We start from the raw sequence: 14,247 nt of genomic DNA, 5'->3' as shown, positions 1-14,247 counted from the left end.
AGGAGGCAGGTGTAATTACACACATGAGGATGCGCTTGGGTGAGGTTTTGTTGGTTTAGGCACATCCCTGGACTTACCCAGAAGGGTGGCAGTTCTCAGTGGCTGTGGGGTAGACCAGTGCTTTCATGACCCACAATGGGTATCACCAAGGGCAGCCTCCAGCTCAGTAACTCTTCAGGTGCCAGGAAGGAGAGGGAAGAATCACGGCTTTTTTTTTTAATGTTTAAATTTTATTTTATTAATTTATTCTTATTACATCTCAATGGTTATCCCATCCCTTGTATCCTCCCATTCCTCCCTCCTTCCCATTTTCCCCTTACTCCCCTCCCCTATGACTGTGATTGAGGGGGACCTCCTCCCTCTTTATATGCTCATAGGGTATCAAGTCTCTTCTTGGTAACCTGCTATCCTTCCTGAGTGCCTCCAGGTCTCTCCCTTACTCCTGTTGTCTCCAATCGTTGGAGCCGTGACTCGCTGGAAAGGACAGATTGCCTAGGTGGCACGTCCTCTGTTCTTATAGAATCCACAGGCCTTGCAGCAACTGTAAGAAGCTCTTTAAAAGTGGAGCGACCCGTGTGACACAAGCTTCCTGCACAATACACACTTGTCACCCAACTTCTATAGCAAGAGCTCCTTCGTGTCCCCTGCCAAGGTGGTTTGCAGGACCCAGTAGCTGTGGGATTTGCCTGTCCTTGAAACGGCCTGAGAAATCATTGCCCCCTCTTGTTCTGCAACGGTGGTATGAGATTCTCTGCTCTGTCTCGGTACTTAATGGCCTTTGCTGTGGGCGTGGGTGTTAGCAGGAGGAAGAACTCGCGTGGATCTTTGAGACAATGGACTTTAAAAATGGTTGTATCTGGCTTGTGCCTTATTTCTGGCACCCGGTCTTTTGGGTCTTCTTTGTGGGTTATGGTGGCGAGGTAAGAGTTTCTTCAGTGTAGGGATTAAGTTATGTTCATCTGCTCTAATCTCACTTCGCCCCAGGGCAGTTGCAGTAGAAGGTTAGTGACTGTTTCAGATGAACTAGTATGAAATATACATTATATTGACCATATATATACATACATATGTCTGTAAATATGACCACATATGTGTGTCAGTTATATCCCTGGTATATTTCCACATTTGTGCAGTGCACAGGCCAGAGTCCACAGTCTGACCTTTTTGTGCCAAAAGACAGAAGCGGGATGCTAGTTCCATGGCCACAGGAACTGCTGTCCTCAGGGATGAGGTGTCAGACAGGGTGGTGGTCAGAGGGTTTGTGGCCAAGTTATTCTCCCACTTTTAGAACCGCTAATCCTGTCCTCACATGGAAAACGTGGTGTCCTGACTCAAGTAAAAAATGAAAGCCGTATATGTCTGGTAGGAAGTTGCTGTCGCTCGAGGAAGTGGGCAGGGAAGCACGCACCTGTGTCGCCTGGAGGAGCAGCTGCACCTGTTTCTGCTTCAGAGGGGGGCTCAGCTCTCCACTTCCTCCACCCCACTCCCTTGCACACACTGTGGGGGAGTTTATGAGCAGATTGGATTTACAGACATCTCAGTGGCCACTTGGCCAGACCCTGTCTGTGCTGCTGACGCCGTAGTCCTTGGATGGAACTCTGCTCAAGCAGCTTGTGTCTGGGTTGCTGTGCAGGGTGCCAGCATTTCCCCAGCTGTTCATCGTCGTCATTGTTATTGTCCCCTCATCCCTTTCTGCGTGCCCCCCTTCACACCGGAGCTGCAAACTTTGCCCCTCCACCACCGGAGCTTTCTTCTGGAGCACTTAGCTCGGCTGTGCGTTGCCCCTGCTGGCTCTCTTCGTCGTCGGGCAGTGTTACAGGTCCTCTGCTTGTGAGAGAGAGAGAGAGAGCAAGCTCACAAAATCTGAATCTCCAACACTCAGAACAGAGCCGCCTCTGGAGCCTCAGTAGGTCTGGTGATGCTGCTAGCGTCTGCAGAGGAAGCTAAGGAGGAAGCTTACAGTCGCTGTAGGTAAATGGGAGGGCCACCAGCAGTAGCCGCCTCAGGAAGGAAGCTTATGATCTTGCCGGGAAAGGACTGACTGCGTTTCCAGAAAGAACACAGAGGACAGCTCCCCGCGTGAGTAATCTCTCTGCCAGGGTAAAGCTAGTTATTCCAACTACGTGTGCTCTCTAAGCAGGGTTCTGGTGGCCTAAAGCTCCGTGGCTCTGCACAATGCCTGCCTAGGACTTTCCTTGGGAGGACACTAAATGTGGCAGCTTTTAGATATTGACCGGCACCAGGAGAGTTGGTTGCAAATTTGAATTAAGGCAGGGAACTCAACCCTCATAGACCCTTTGCTGTCCAAAGCAAAACAGAAAAACAACTATTGCTTAACAGGTGAAACATCTGTGGAGTTCTCTGACCCCTGTAGCAAGAGACAAAAGAGATTGCAAACTGGGGAGCAGTGAATGCAGAAAGGGCAGGACTGGGCGGGAGGCAGGCAGGCAGTGGGTCTTAGGAACGCACCCCCACCTGCTTGCCTTGCGCTCTCTGGACTTACTGTGTCGGTTTTCTTCCTGCCTATAGGCCAGGCAGCAAGTTTGCCTTTAAGCTTTTCCCTCCTTTCAGAGCACTGTGAAAAGGACCACTGTGACAGGGGACGTGATTGACAGGTGTGAGGCAGACTGGTTGCAGCAAGGCTGTCTTGAATGATGGCTAGCAATTGGAAGAGGAAGCTTCAGTCAGATTTAATAAGAGGCCGAAGCTGTGACAGCCAGGGCACCCAACAGGTTAGCAGTGAAGTCTTAACTCGTTGCACCCTTACATTTCCTTCCCCTCTCTCGGGGTTCTCCATCCCTCCCCATCCCTGCTTGCCTCCATCTGGCCTAGTTTGCTGGTTCCCAGACAGGGAGCAGAGTATCCTGTCACTCTCGAGTGAGGTCGTGAGGGGGGAAACGGGGAGCAAGGAGACTGGCCATCTGTGATCCGCCGCACCCACCCTTTGTGAGAAGCATCTGCTGGTGTAGGTCCTAACAGCGAGATGGTCCCTGCGCTGAATTTGAGAGTGACTTTGAGATGGCCAAGAGCGAGGAGGGGATGGTGTTGGCTGCAGAGAGGACCTGGTAACCTGGGGTGGTGTTACCGCTGCTTTATCCTGCAGGCAGTCTTCTGTGCAAGCATGCTGGGGGCGATGGGGCGTAGCCAAGATCTGTTGTTGTAAAGGACCACTGTGTCGTGTGTGTGTGTGTGTGTGTGTGTGTGTGTGTGTGTGTGTGATGTCGTGTCATGGGGGAAGTAACGAGGGTGTTTATGCAGCTGCAACAGAAAAACAAAAGATAAAACGGCATTGCTCCTTGATGAACATTTTCTCACCAATGAGGTGTTTTTATGCTCAAAACAGTAGTGGCTGGGTATAGGAAGGGCTGTTTATCTGGTATTTATCTAAGTGAAGTTCTCTCAGCCTGCAGCTGTACCCATAAGAACTTCTGGCTCTAGTCTCATTATCTGAGAGGCTGCATCTGTTGCGTGAGGCGGCTGGGATGGGAGTGGCAGTCGATTTCCCAGAAGCTGGTTGGCCCTCGCTTGTGTTGCTAAGGGGGCTGGGGCTAGTGACAGTGGAAGTGCAGCTAAGAGGCTCCTTTCAGGCAGGCTTTGGAGTAGACTGGGAAGAATTTAGCGATGAGGATAAAATTGGTATGAAGTAGGCCATCTTTGACTCAGATGCCCTTTGCAAGAAAGATTCTGCAAGAGTGGAGATAAAGCCAAGCTCACGGAGACAGCAAATGGGTAGAGAGAGGGGAGGGCTTGCAGAGAGGAAGGGCCTGCGGGCGGGAGGGCGGGGAGACCTTTCGGGACATGGTGGCTAGAGCCGGGTGTTTTCCTGCATTTGGCACAGAGTGATTGTGCAGTATTTGAGCTGAAGGAACAACAAATCAGTGTGATGTGTGTGATTGGAACCCAGCCCACGGTTGATAAAGACAGCCTCCTTCAAATGACAGTGTGTGTGTCTGTGTCCCTGTGTCCATCCATGTCCAAATGCAGTCTGCGTGGCTTTGAGCCTTTCCAAAGGCACGTATAGCTGTTTCTCTCACTGCTTTGAGTCTTAACCCTGTTCTTTCACTGGGCTGGGAGTGTACTGTACCTCTGTGGTAGCACACTTACCTGGCGTGTGGAAGGCCCTGGGCTCTGTGCCCAGCGCAGGAAGGGAAATGCTCCTCTCAGGGCTGGGGCACCGTGCTTCCGATGACCTGGTGAGCGAGAGCAGGTTGGGCTTGCCAGTTCCTTTCTCTCTTTTCTTATTATCTTTTACCCGTATTTGGGGCAACAGATGGGGAACAATATGAAATGTGATAATAAAGAGATTGGGGGCTGGTAAGAATTATCTTTCTAAAATTACAGTGTTTTGCATCTGGCTAGATTTCTTATAATGAAATGCCACTTCCACTCCCTACTGCTGTGGGAGTAGAGGTGGTCGGCGTCAGTTCTATATATGAGACTCTACCACAGCCTCCCAGGGTCCTTGGCCACCGTGACCTGAGGTTGAAATGATCATTGAGTTTCTCGAAGTAACTGTGAAAGATGCTCATATGTTCTTGAACACCACAACATGATCCAATGTTGGGTTGAGGAGTGATCCCCTCCCTTCTCTCTCTCTCTCTGTGCACACACACAATATGGTACCCATGTAGAACTCAGAGACCGAGCTCAGATCTTCAGACTTTGCAGCAAGTCTCTATGCCTGAGCCACCTCCCTGGCTACTAGAAACATGTTTTAAATTCAGACTCCTCCTTCCCCCCTCCTGCCTCAGAGCTGAAATCAGTACCCCTGGCTTAGCTTGTTCTAAGGATATTCCCAAGCCTACTCGGGTGCAATCTAGAATTATAGTCATCTTGGTCCTTTCGTGCAGGGAGGAGCTCAAGTTGACTGTTGCTACTACGTTCAAACCACTGCAGAATAAGGCTGTGTCCTAAGTGCTGTGGTAGGGGATGCTGATGGGCGGGCAGGGCGGGGGAGCTGCTGCTCCTAAACCGGTGGCTCTAGCACTGGCTGTGCTGGCTGAGGCATCATTTTCTTCACACGGTGGAAATGTTTCATGGGTTTGGGACTAGAGTCAGCCCTGGGTCTGTGTTCAGTTCTCCAGAGCTCAGGAGACAGACTGCATTATTTTCAGAAAGTAAAGGATGAAGGAAATCATGCTTGCTAGGGGGTGAGGTGGGTGGGGTGTCCCCTCAAAGAGACTCCCTACCAAGGTACATGCTGGCCATGGTGGCAGGATTCACAGGAACCTGGCCCACAGGACCAAGGTTGATCATGTACATACAGTACATGTTATGTATATGATGACCAGGGGCTGTATAGGGAATTATACGACACCCCCTTTTAAAGTTTAAAACAATTATTAATTAAAATATAATTGCGTCATTCTCCCCACCTCCCCGCCCTCCAACCCTGTGTTATATCAGATCTCTTTACCCCCAGGGTAGAAGTGCAGCGCGCCAGTTCTGTGGCACACTCTGCTGCCTTCTACTTGGAAACACTGTGCAAGTGTGCTTTAGGCAGCTTCCCTCCCCTGTGCTGGGCACCCAGAAGAACACCCACCCCCACCCCGCACCCCACCCCGGCCAGCAGAGGTGTGGTCTGCCTGTCGTTGTGTGCTGAGTGCCACTGATGGCCACTTTGTTTTGTGACTCTCTAGGACCTGAAGATGGAGAAGTGACAAAAGCATTTATCCCCCATGGTCCTCAGCCCTGGCCAGAGGCTGCACGTGGAGCAGAGGAAACTGATCTTCTGCTTCCCTGAGACCCCTTTCTCTCCTAATTCATGAGCCAGCAAGATGCGGTCGCTGCGCTTTCGGAACGCCTGCTCATAGCTGCGTACAAAGGCCAAGCGGAGAATGTGGTTCAGCTCATCAACAAGGGCGCCAAGGTAGCAGTTACCAAGGTAACAAGGAAAAAATGCCATAGCTATTCTCTGGGAATGGCTTACCTCTTGTTGCCTGCAGAACTGTTGTTTGGTTCATAGGTTTGTTTTTTTTGTTGTTGTTGTTGTTGTTTTTTTTGTTTTTGTTTTTGTTTTTTTTAAAGAACTGGTTTTTGGTAAAGGGGTGGAGGCTTGGGAAGAAACGAGAAACGTTGAAAGTGTTTTCATTGTAATTGTAATTTGCATTTGACAAGTCTTTAAAATCACTTACGACTTTTGCCCACCCCCTTTTGTAGCCAGTGGACAAGACATCTCTTTGAAGAAGTTGCTATACAGAGGCTCGCTGAACAGTGAGCGGATGGGGGTTGGGGAATGGTGATCATGTTGATCAGCCTTTGGTCAGGAAGCCCCCGTTGTAGTCTGATTATCCCATCTGACAGCTTGGACCAGATGACTGTCGTTAACTGCTGTGGCTCTGCTTTCATGTGGGCTTTCTAAGCTCATTCCTCATCAACAGACAATAGGATGCAGATCAGGGAACCCTTGGTTAAAGGCAGTTTTACAGCAAAACCTCAAAAAAGGTCGACCCTGGCCAGGTGTGGTTGTGCCCGCATTGGGGAGGAAGAGGACCATAAGTTCGAAGACAGCCTGGGGTGCATAGAGAGTCTCAGAAATAAGCAAAGTAAGTCAGACATAGTTGAAGAAATGCTGACAGAAGATCCAGCAGCTGTGAGCACCTTGAAGCTCCTGGAGAGTATGCTTTCCTCATCCTCACTGTGGAGATGAGGAGACTGAAGATGTTTCCGCCCAGGTGGAAATGCACCTTACATCCTCGGCGTCCTGGTCCGAAGTTCTCCTGCCTTCTACTGCAGGGAGAGCTGTGCAGCTGGAGATAGGGGTCCATGTTTTCCTATTTTTCACCCGGCATCATCTGTTACTCTCTCTGACTCTCTGGGCCAGATGTTGGTCAGCTGTCCATCTCAGTCACTCATGTTCAGTCTCTGTATTGCATGCTGGCCTGGAGAGGGAAAATCTTGTCGGTTGCCTGTAGAGCCCCAGAGATCTGCGAGTATAGCCTGAACCTAACTAGCATAAGGATCCTTCCTCCCTCCTCCCAGACGGTGCCACCAATCAAACTGTGACTGGCTTGGCTTCTCTGAGCCTCGGTTTCCCTATCTGTGACACAAGAATCACATCAACCCTTCAGGGTTGTTATAGTAACAATTACTTAGTCAAAGCATTTGCCACAAAGGCTGTCATTTTATTTTTAAAATAGACCTCATTCATTCCTTTTTCTATCCACAGCTTTATTGAGGTATATTTTATATGCCCCTAAATTAATCTAACCCAGAAATTTCCAGAACACTTACATCATCGTGTAGCCATTGCCACTAGGAGGACTGTACTGCCCCTCTCATTAAAATGTTGACAGAATTTGAGGAGTGATTAAATTAGATGAGTCCCTTACGGTGAAATTAGTGTCTGTACACCAGGGAGTCTTAAGTCTCTCTCTAACTCTCTGGGCCAGATGTTGGTCAGCTGTCCGCCTCAGTCACTCACATGGATTTGAGTTCCTGCCCTTTGAGCCCACAGTGAGAAGTTGTCCTCGGGGAGCTGGAGGAATAATTCACCAGGACCCATCCGTGTTTGTGCCCTAATCTTGGACTTCCTTTTGTGAAACAAATTTCTGTTCTGGCAGCCTGAGCAGGCCAAGACAGCCACAGTCTAATGTTAGAAAACTTCCACCATCCAGTCAGAGACTATATACCCCCCTAATCCCACCCCAGCTCTCCACGACTATGAACCTCCTTTTCAGTTATGAGTTTCCCTTTTTAGATATTACACAGCGATGGAATTATAGGTGACCTGGCTAGTTTGATGCCAACTTGACACAAGCTAGAGTCATCAGAGGAGGGAGCCTTCATTGAGAAAATGCCTCCATGAGACGGGCTGTAGGCAAAGCCTTTTTCTCAAGTAGTGATTGAGGAGGGAGGCCGCAGACCCTTATGGGTGTCGCCATCCCTGAGCCGGCGATCCTGACTTGTATAAGAAAGCAGGCTGGGTGAGCCGGGGGAGCAAGGTAGTAAGCAGCACCCCTCTACAGCCTCTGCATCAGCTCCTAACTCTGGGTTCCCGCCCTGTCTGAGTCCCTGACCTGACTTCCATTGGTAATAAACAGCGATGTGGAAGTGTGAGCCGAATAAACCCTTTCCTCCTCGACCCGCTCTTTGGTCATAGTGTTTTGTCGCAGCCGTAGGAGCCCTAGCTAGACATATGGCGCATGGTCTTCTGTCCTGATTTCTTTTCATGTAGTGTAGAGTTATCAAGAGGAGTCGTTCACGTTGCAGCGAATGAGTACTTCATTCCTTTTTAGGGCTGAACAGTAATCGATAGTAAGTGTACACAGTAATACATAGTAGTCCCCCTCAACTGTATTACAGAGCCCCCGGCGGATGCCTGATACTGCCAAGCCCCAAACATACTCTGTTGTTTCCTATATACAGAGACTTATGATAGAGTTTCGTACGTAAGTTAGGCACAGTTAGGGAATGGCTGCAGTTAATAAAGCAGAACGCATACATGCTATGTGTAATATAGCAGTACACTAGGATAAAGCTGTCGGCATCAACGCTGTGCATCGGGACCATCGAGCTAAAAAAGGATACCTTCAGTGCGCGGCCCGTGACACCACGCAGTCCGTCTGATGAGTGAGGGACACTGGATGGAGGGGTGATTCATGCCGCTGGTGGGATGGAGTGGGGGGCAGCGCGAGTTTTCGTTGTGTGGCCCAGAGCAGTATGTAATTTCAGGCTTCGGGCTTCTTTATTTCTTGAATTTTCCATTTACCATTTCAGACTGTGGTTGGCCCCTGACAGTGGTTATCATAGGGAGTGAGATGCTGAGTAAAGGAGAGTCCTATAGTGTCCTTTAGTCACCTGATGGGCATTTCCGGTTGCTTCTAGTTTGGGGCTGTTATGAAAACGGCTGCCAAAGCCACGAGCATCTATATAGACACTTTGGTGTGGGCGGAGTTCGCATTTGTGTTGGGTGAGTATCGGGGAGATTTGCTGAGTCACGTAATAGATCTGGAAGAAAATGCCATGCCTGTTTTCAAAGTGGGTTTATAATTTCACATTGGTCTATAATTTCACATTGCCCCTAGACTGTTTGGGGGTCGCCTTTCTTGCTTCTTCCGCAGTGCTTACTATGTCCTGTTGTTTGTAGAGATGTTGTCTCATGCTATGGCTTAGGCTGGCCTTGAACACGTGCAGCCCTCTTGCCCCCAGCTTTCCAAGCAGTGGGATTGCAGGTACTTGCCTGGTCATCGTTTACTTTTAAATACAGATGATCTTTGACTTACAATGAATGGAGTCCTGTCCCCATAAGCCCATCATAATTTGAGAACATTGAAGGGTGAAATGCATGTCTCACATCTCACCCTGAACCTCTCGGCTCAGTAGCACACGTGGGTACTCTCTGCTACCTTTCTGATCGTGTGGCTGACTGCGAGCTGTGGCTTGCTGTTGTTGCTTGCCCATCGTCCCAAGAGGCTGCGTAGTTCCAGCCTTGGGGGTAAAAGTCAAAATTCAAAATGATTTCTGGTGAATATGCATTACTTTTGTATCAGTGTTGAAGAGTCATAAGTCAAACCACCGTAAACCAGGGATCATTTTTTACATATCTTTAGCAAAGTAAAAGTGTATGCACGCTTACGGCGTGGTGGCACACGCCTTTAAACCCAGCATTTGGGAGGCAGAGGCAGGAGAATTTCTGTGAGTTTGAGTCTAGCCTGGTCTGCAGAGCAAATTCCAGGACAGCCAGGACTTTGCAGAGAAACCCTGTCTCAAAACACCAAAACAAAACCAAAAGAAAAAACAAAAAACAAAAACAAACGAACAAACAAAAAAGCACAAGGAATTTTTGAAACTGTTGAAGTTTCTCTTTAAGAAACAGCTTTCACACACCGCTCCCCCACCCCCAGCTGTTGGTTCCACAGCCATTAATTGGTTGGCCAGTTTAATTTTTAAAGTTAAGTCAAATGAATTATACTCTCAATACTTACTGTGGCAAAAGAACAGATCCACATCTTAACCGGTTGTTTCAGGGGCCCCATAGCCGGTCACACTGTAGCCACCTGTTGACACCATTCACTTCCAGACCCTTCTCTCCTTTCCAAATGGAAGCTATATTCTCATTAAACATAGTGCCATCCCATGCCCCCCACCCCTTACCTCCAACCCTACCTCCACCCCTACCCTGGCAGCACATGGAACTCTTTTTCTCTCTGTTGAGACAAGGTCTCACCATGTAGCTCTGGCTGGCCTGAAAGTAACTCACAGCGTGGATCTGATTAGCCTCGAGCTCACAGCCGCCCTCTTGGCCACTTCTGTGCATCCATCTTCAATGGGCAGGCCACGCACCTTCCCTCCTGAACTTCTTGATGTCTTTCCGGTTGCCTGTACTAATGCTACAGGAGATGTTTCTTTGAACACAGAGGGGTGGGGTTTTCTTCTGAGAGAGCCTTGGTTTCTCATAAGTGATTGAATATTCTGCAGGGTTATCTGTGTGCTGTCAGTGGCACTTAGCACACAAGGACAGTATATTCACCTGAGGCTTAATTTCAGTTGCTTAACATCTGCAGGTATTTTGTTGCCAGGATAAACCCTGTGTTTCGCTGCTGATGCTGAGTGTGGACCATGGGCTCAGTGTTAAAAGCTACGAGGGACTGTAGGGTGGACCCGCTTTCTTTGGAGTTGTTAAGAAGCTCCTCTTGGAATGTGCTTTTCACTTCCTCTAAAAGTATCCAGATGCAGTTATTTGGTGAAATTTCAATTAGGAAGAAAATATAACTTCATTCACAAAATTAACATTTATCAAGTCTCCATTTAGTGCGAGTCATTGGCCCCGAATAGTAGAACAGGGGCTGAGTGAGCAAGACACAGAACCCAGCTGAGTGGATGGTGCACACCGTAGCCCCGGCTCTCAAGAAGGTGGCAAGAAGACAGGGGCTCCACAACTGACAAGGTGCAGAGAACAAGAGACCTTGGAATGTTCAGCGCTAAAGGGGATGTCTCCATTAAATCCCACCCCCAGGGAGGGCTTGGCGGGGTAGGGGACAGACTCTGGTTGTGGAAGGGGAGGCAGAAGGGTTGTAAGAGCCAGAAGGGATGGGGACACCAAGGAAACAGTGCACGGATAAGACAAGTGGGTCTCGGTGCTGAGGGGACCTTGAATGCTACCTGCCATCTCTAACCCAGCTCCAACTGACAACCACAGAAAAGAAAAATTCGTTTTCTCTAATGACGTCTAACTGGGCACACAAACCACACTTAAGGGCAGGTCCCATTCCCAGCAGTAGATGGCCAACTGAAAAAAAAAACCTCGATGATATTTTTGGAGGGATTTTTTCTCATGAAACTTGGGCTTTTTTTTTTTTTTAAACCTTACTGGTCTCTTGCTTTTATTATGGTTTCCAATTTTGTGGGGTTTTGTTGTTGTTGTTGTTTTTAAGATTTATTTATTATGAATACAGTGCTCTGTCTGCTTGTACACATGCAGGCCAGAAGAGAGCATCAGATCACACTATAGATGGTTGGGAGCCACCATGTGGTTGCTGGGAATTGAACTCAGGACCTCTGGAGGAGCAGTCTGTGTCCTTAACCTCTGAGCCATCTCTCCAGCCCCAATTTTGTGTTTTTTTAATGAGCTTTCTATGTTCTCACATGTCTCTGCATGTACACGTGCTTCTTGTGATTTTTGTTTTGTTTTGTTTTGCCTTTTTCTGTTTGTTTTGTCCTATTCTGTTCTTTGCCTGTTTTCTAAAGAGAGAAAATCAAGGGTTGGGTGGTGGGGAGGAAGTGGGAGGAGTGGGGGAGGAGAAACTGAGATCAGAATATATTGTATGAGGGGAAAAATCTATTTTCAACTAAGAAAGAAAAATAAAAGATCAGATTCAAGGTCATTGGAGCTTCATCATGAATGTCAGGCAAAGAAAAGCCAGAATCCAGGAGGCTGTGCGCTGCACACAGAGTTGTCCCAGAGTGCCCCACGTGGCAGGCCTGAGGGGGAGGGGCAACGCTCAGGAGGGCTGCCTGACAAGAGGTCCTCAGAGGGGTCTGGAGGTTGCCTGCTTGTGTTGAGGGCATCTGCAGGTGACACGAAATCAAGTCACAGAGACTAGATGCCAGCTCTGAGGTAGCTACCCGAGCTTCGGTCCTTGCTCCTAGTTATAGCCATGTGACCCCTGGCAGCTGCTTACTCTCACCCCTGCCTGTGCACCATAACAGCACATTATAGCTGTATCTCTGCTGCCTGTAGCCACAGTGCATAGAGCGTGGTGAGGGAAGGGGCTGACGGAGGAGGAAGAGGAGTCCACAGAAGCCCTGAGAGCGATGCCCGGCATATCATAAGTGGTTAGCTTGCCACCTCCTTTCCCTTTCCAATCATCCTTCCCTGTATAATCTTCCAGTCCTCGAGTCATGCTCCCAAGACCAGGAAATATATTTGTGTGTTTCCAAAAATATGTATGCACTTAAAAGCAGGTCTATATCACTTAAAAATGCAAACGGGCCCATATACAGCATAGTAACCCTTTCTGGGCTGTTTAAGAGCTTTGTGTGTGTGCATCTGATTGTTTGGTGAAATGGCTCTGGAGCTGCCATTATGTGGTTAGACTGGAACCATTCGAGCAGTTTGTCCTGCACGGTGTGCTGCGGTGGGCATACTTGGATGTCTCTTCTAGCCATAGGCGATCGCTACTGAGCAAATCCCTAGAGCAAAAAGGCTCTCTGTTAAAATGATAGCGATCCCACTAAAGAGCCACACTAATTTAGTGGGCCTGCAGAGAGAGAGCCCTCGCCATTCCAACGGGCTCCCACAGACAGGTGCACCCGGACAAGGGAGATTCCTGCCTTAAAATTTTGGAGGCCAGATGTAGGGTTGGTGAAGATCTTTTCCCAGTCTGTAGGCTGTCACTTTGTTCTGTTGACAGTGTCTCCTGCCTTACAGAAGCTTCTCAGCCTCATGAGGTCCCATTTATTAATTGTTGACCTTAAGGCCTGGGCTGTTGGTGTTCTGTTCAGGAAGTTGTCTCCTGTGCCAATGTGTTCCAGGCTCTTCCCCACTTTTTCTTCTAACTGATTTAGTGTCTCTGATTTTATGTTGAGGTCTTTGATCCACTTGGACTTGAGTTTTGTGCATGGTGACAAATATGAGTCCAGGATGTTCTTCACAGTTGAGTGGAGAGTGGGGTCTGACTTTCACACGAACTCTGGTGCCCCATATTTGACCACATCCCCTGGATAGGGAGACCTGGTGGCACTCAGAGGAAGGATAGCAGGCTACCAAGAAGAGACTTGATACCCTATGAGCATATACAGGGGGAGGAGATCCCCCTCAGTCACAGTCATAGGGGAGGGGAGTAAGGGGGAAGTAGGAAGGAGGGAGGAATGGGAGGATACAAGGGATGGGATTGAGATGTAATATGAATAAATTAATAAAAATTTAAAAAAAAATTTTGGAGGCCAGAGTGAGAGCTCAAGCTGTTTCAGGCTGTGCTGCCCAAACCTGGGGGTGAATTGCTGCTGCTTCCTGCTGCTGGTAGTTGGCATTCCTTGGCTTGCAGGGGTGACACCCAATCCTCTCCCCTGTCTTCATGAGGGTTTCTCTTTGGGATTTGTGTTTCCAGGACAATTACCTTCACTTAAGTATTAAGGGCTCCACCTACCCCAGGATGGCATCATTGCGGTCTTTCACATCTGCAAAGGCCCAGGGGCACACGGGACTTTAGCGTGACAGAGAGAGGTCAGAGTAGAGACGACTGGATGAGAAAGGGCAAGAGAAGAGTGACGCAGGATGCTTAGGGTCAGGGCTCTGAGAGGCATAGGGTGTGATGAAAGTCTGGTAGTACTTTGCAAGGGACGAGTGGCTGTAGATGGGAGGCATGTTGTTTTTCACCCGAAACAGGGACACCTCTGAGAACGAAGGGCTTTGCTACCATTTGGATAAGAGTCCCCCAGAAACCGAAGCTATAAAGCTGTGGTCTCTGGTTTTGGCACTGCGAAGACCTGGTGTTAGTCCCACCAGGTGAAAGACCACTACCACAAATTTTGAGCCAAATTTGAAGCATGCTTTATTAAATACTGGACAAGGTGATGGACTCTGGCTAGATCCATACCCAGAATTCCTAGAGTACGGCCATGAACTACGTTAGTCTGGTGCTTATAAAGGCAAAACTCACAAGGCTGCATCCTTCCCACCTTAAGCCAATCGGAAGTAGGGGGTGGGGTGGGGTGGGAGGTTGGGGCAAGGGCAAGCATACATCCTGACATCATACTTGCACTCTTTCTCTCCCCCCCCCCCCATATGCAATTGAGACAGTGAAT

General features: G+C 48.8%; 1 protein-coding gene across 7 annotated transcripts in view; it reads left to right on the top strand.

The window, feature by feature from the left end:
- The window catches only part of ANKRD6 (ankyrin repeat domain 6), a 161,642-nt gene that overhangs the window by 95,193 nt on the left and 52,202 nt on the right, over positions 1–14,247 (top strand). For 5 of the 7 annotated variants that reach the window (XR_014780602.1, XM_084789090.1, XM_084789093.1 and 2 more), the window contains one exon: positions 5,640–5,884. Coding sequence is in view for 6 of the 7 variants with exons in the window: in XM_084789090.1 (XP_084645216.1) it covers positions 5,765–5,884 (120 nt within the window). In the remaining variant the exon portion in view is untranslated. Of the gene's footprint in view, positions 1–1,594; positions 2,080–2,605; positions 2,733–5,639; positions 5,885–14,247 lie in introns of those variants that run through there. The other 2 variants (XM_084789091.1, XM_084789094.1) reach the window with 2 other exon arrangements.

Source organism: Acomys minous, assembly GCF_964271855.1.
Source record: "Acomys minous genome assembly, chromosome: 1".
NCBI classification, from domain to species: Eukaryota; Metazoa; Chordata; class Mammalia; order Rodentia; family Muridae; genus Acomys; species Acomys minous.
The sequence above is the reverse complement of the archived record's forward strand: the minus strand, read 5'-3'. Positions and strand labels throughout refer to the sequence as shown.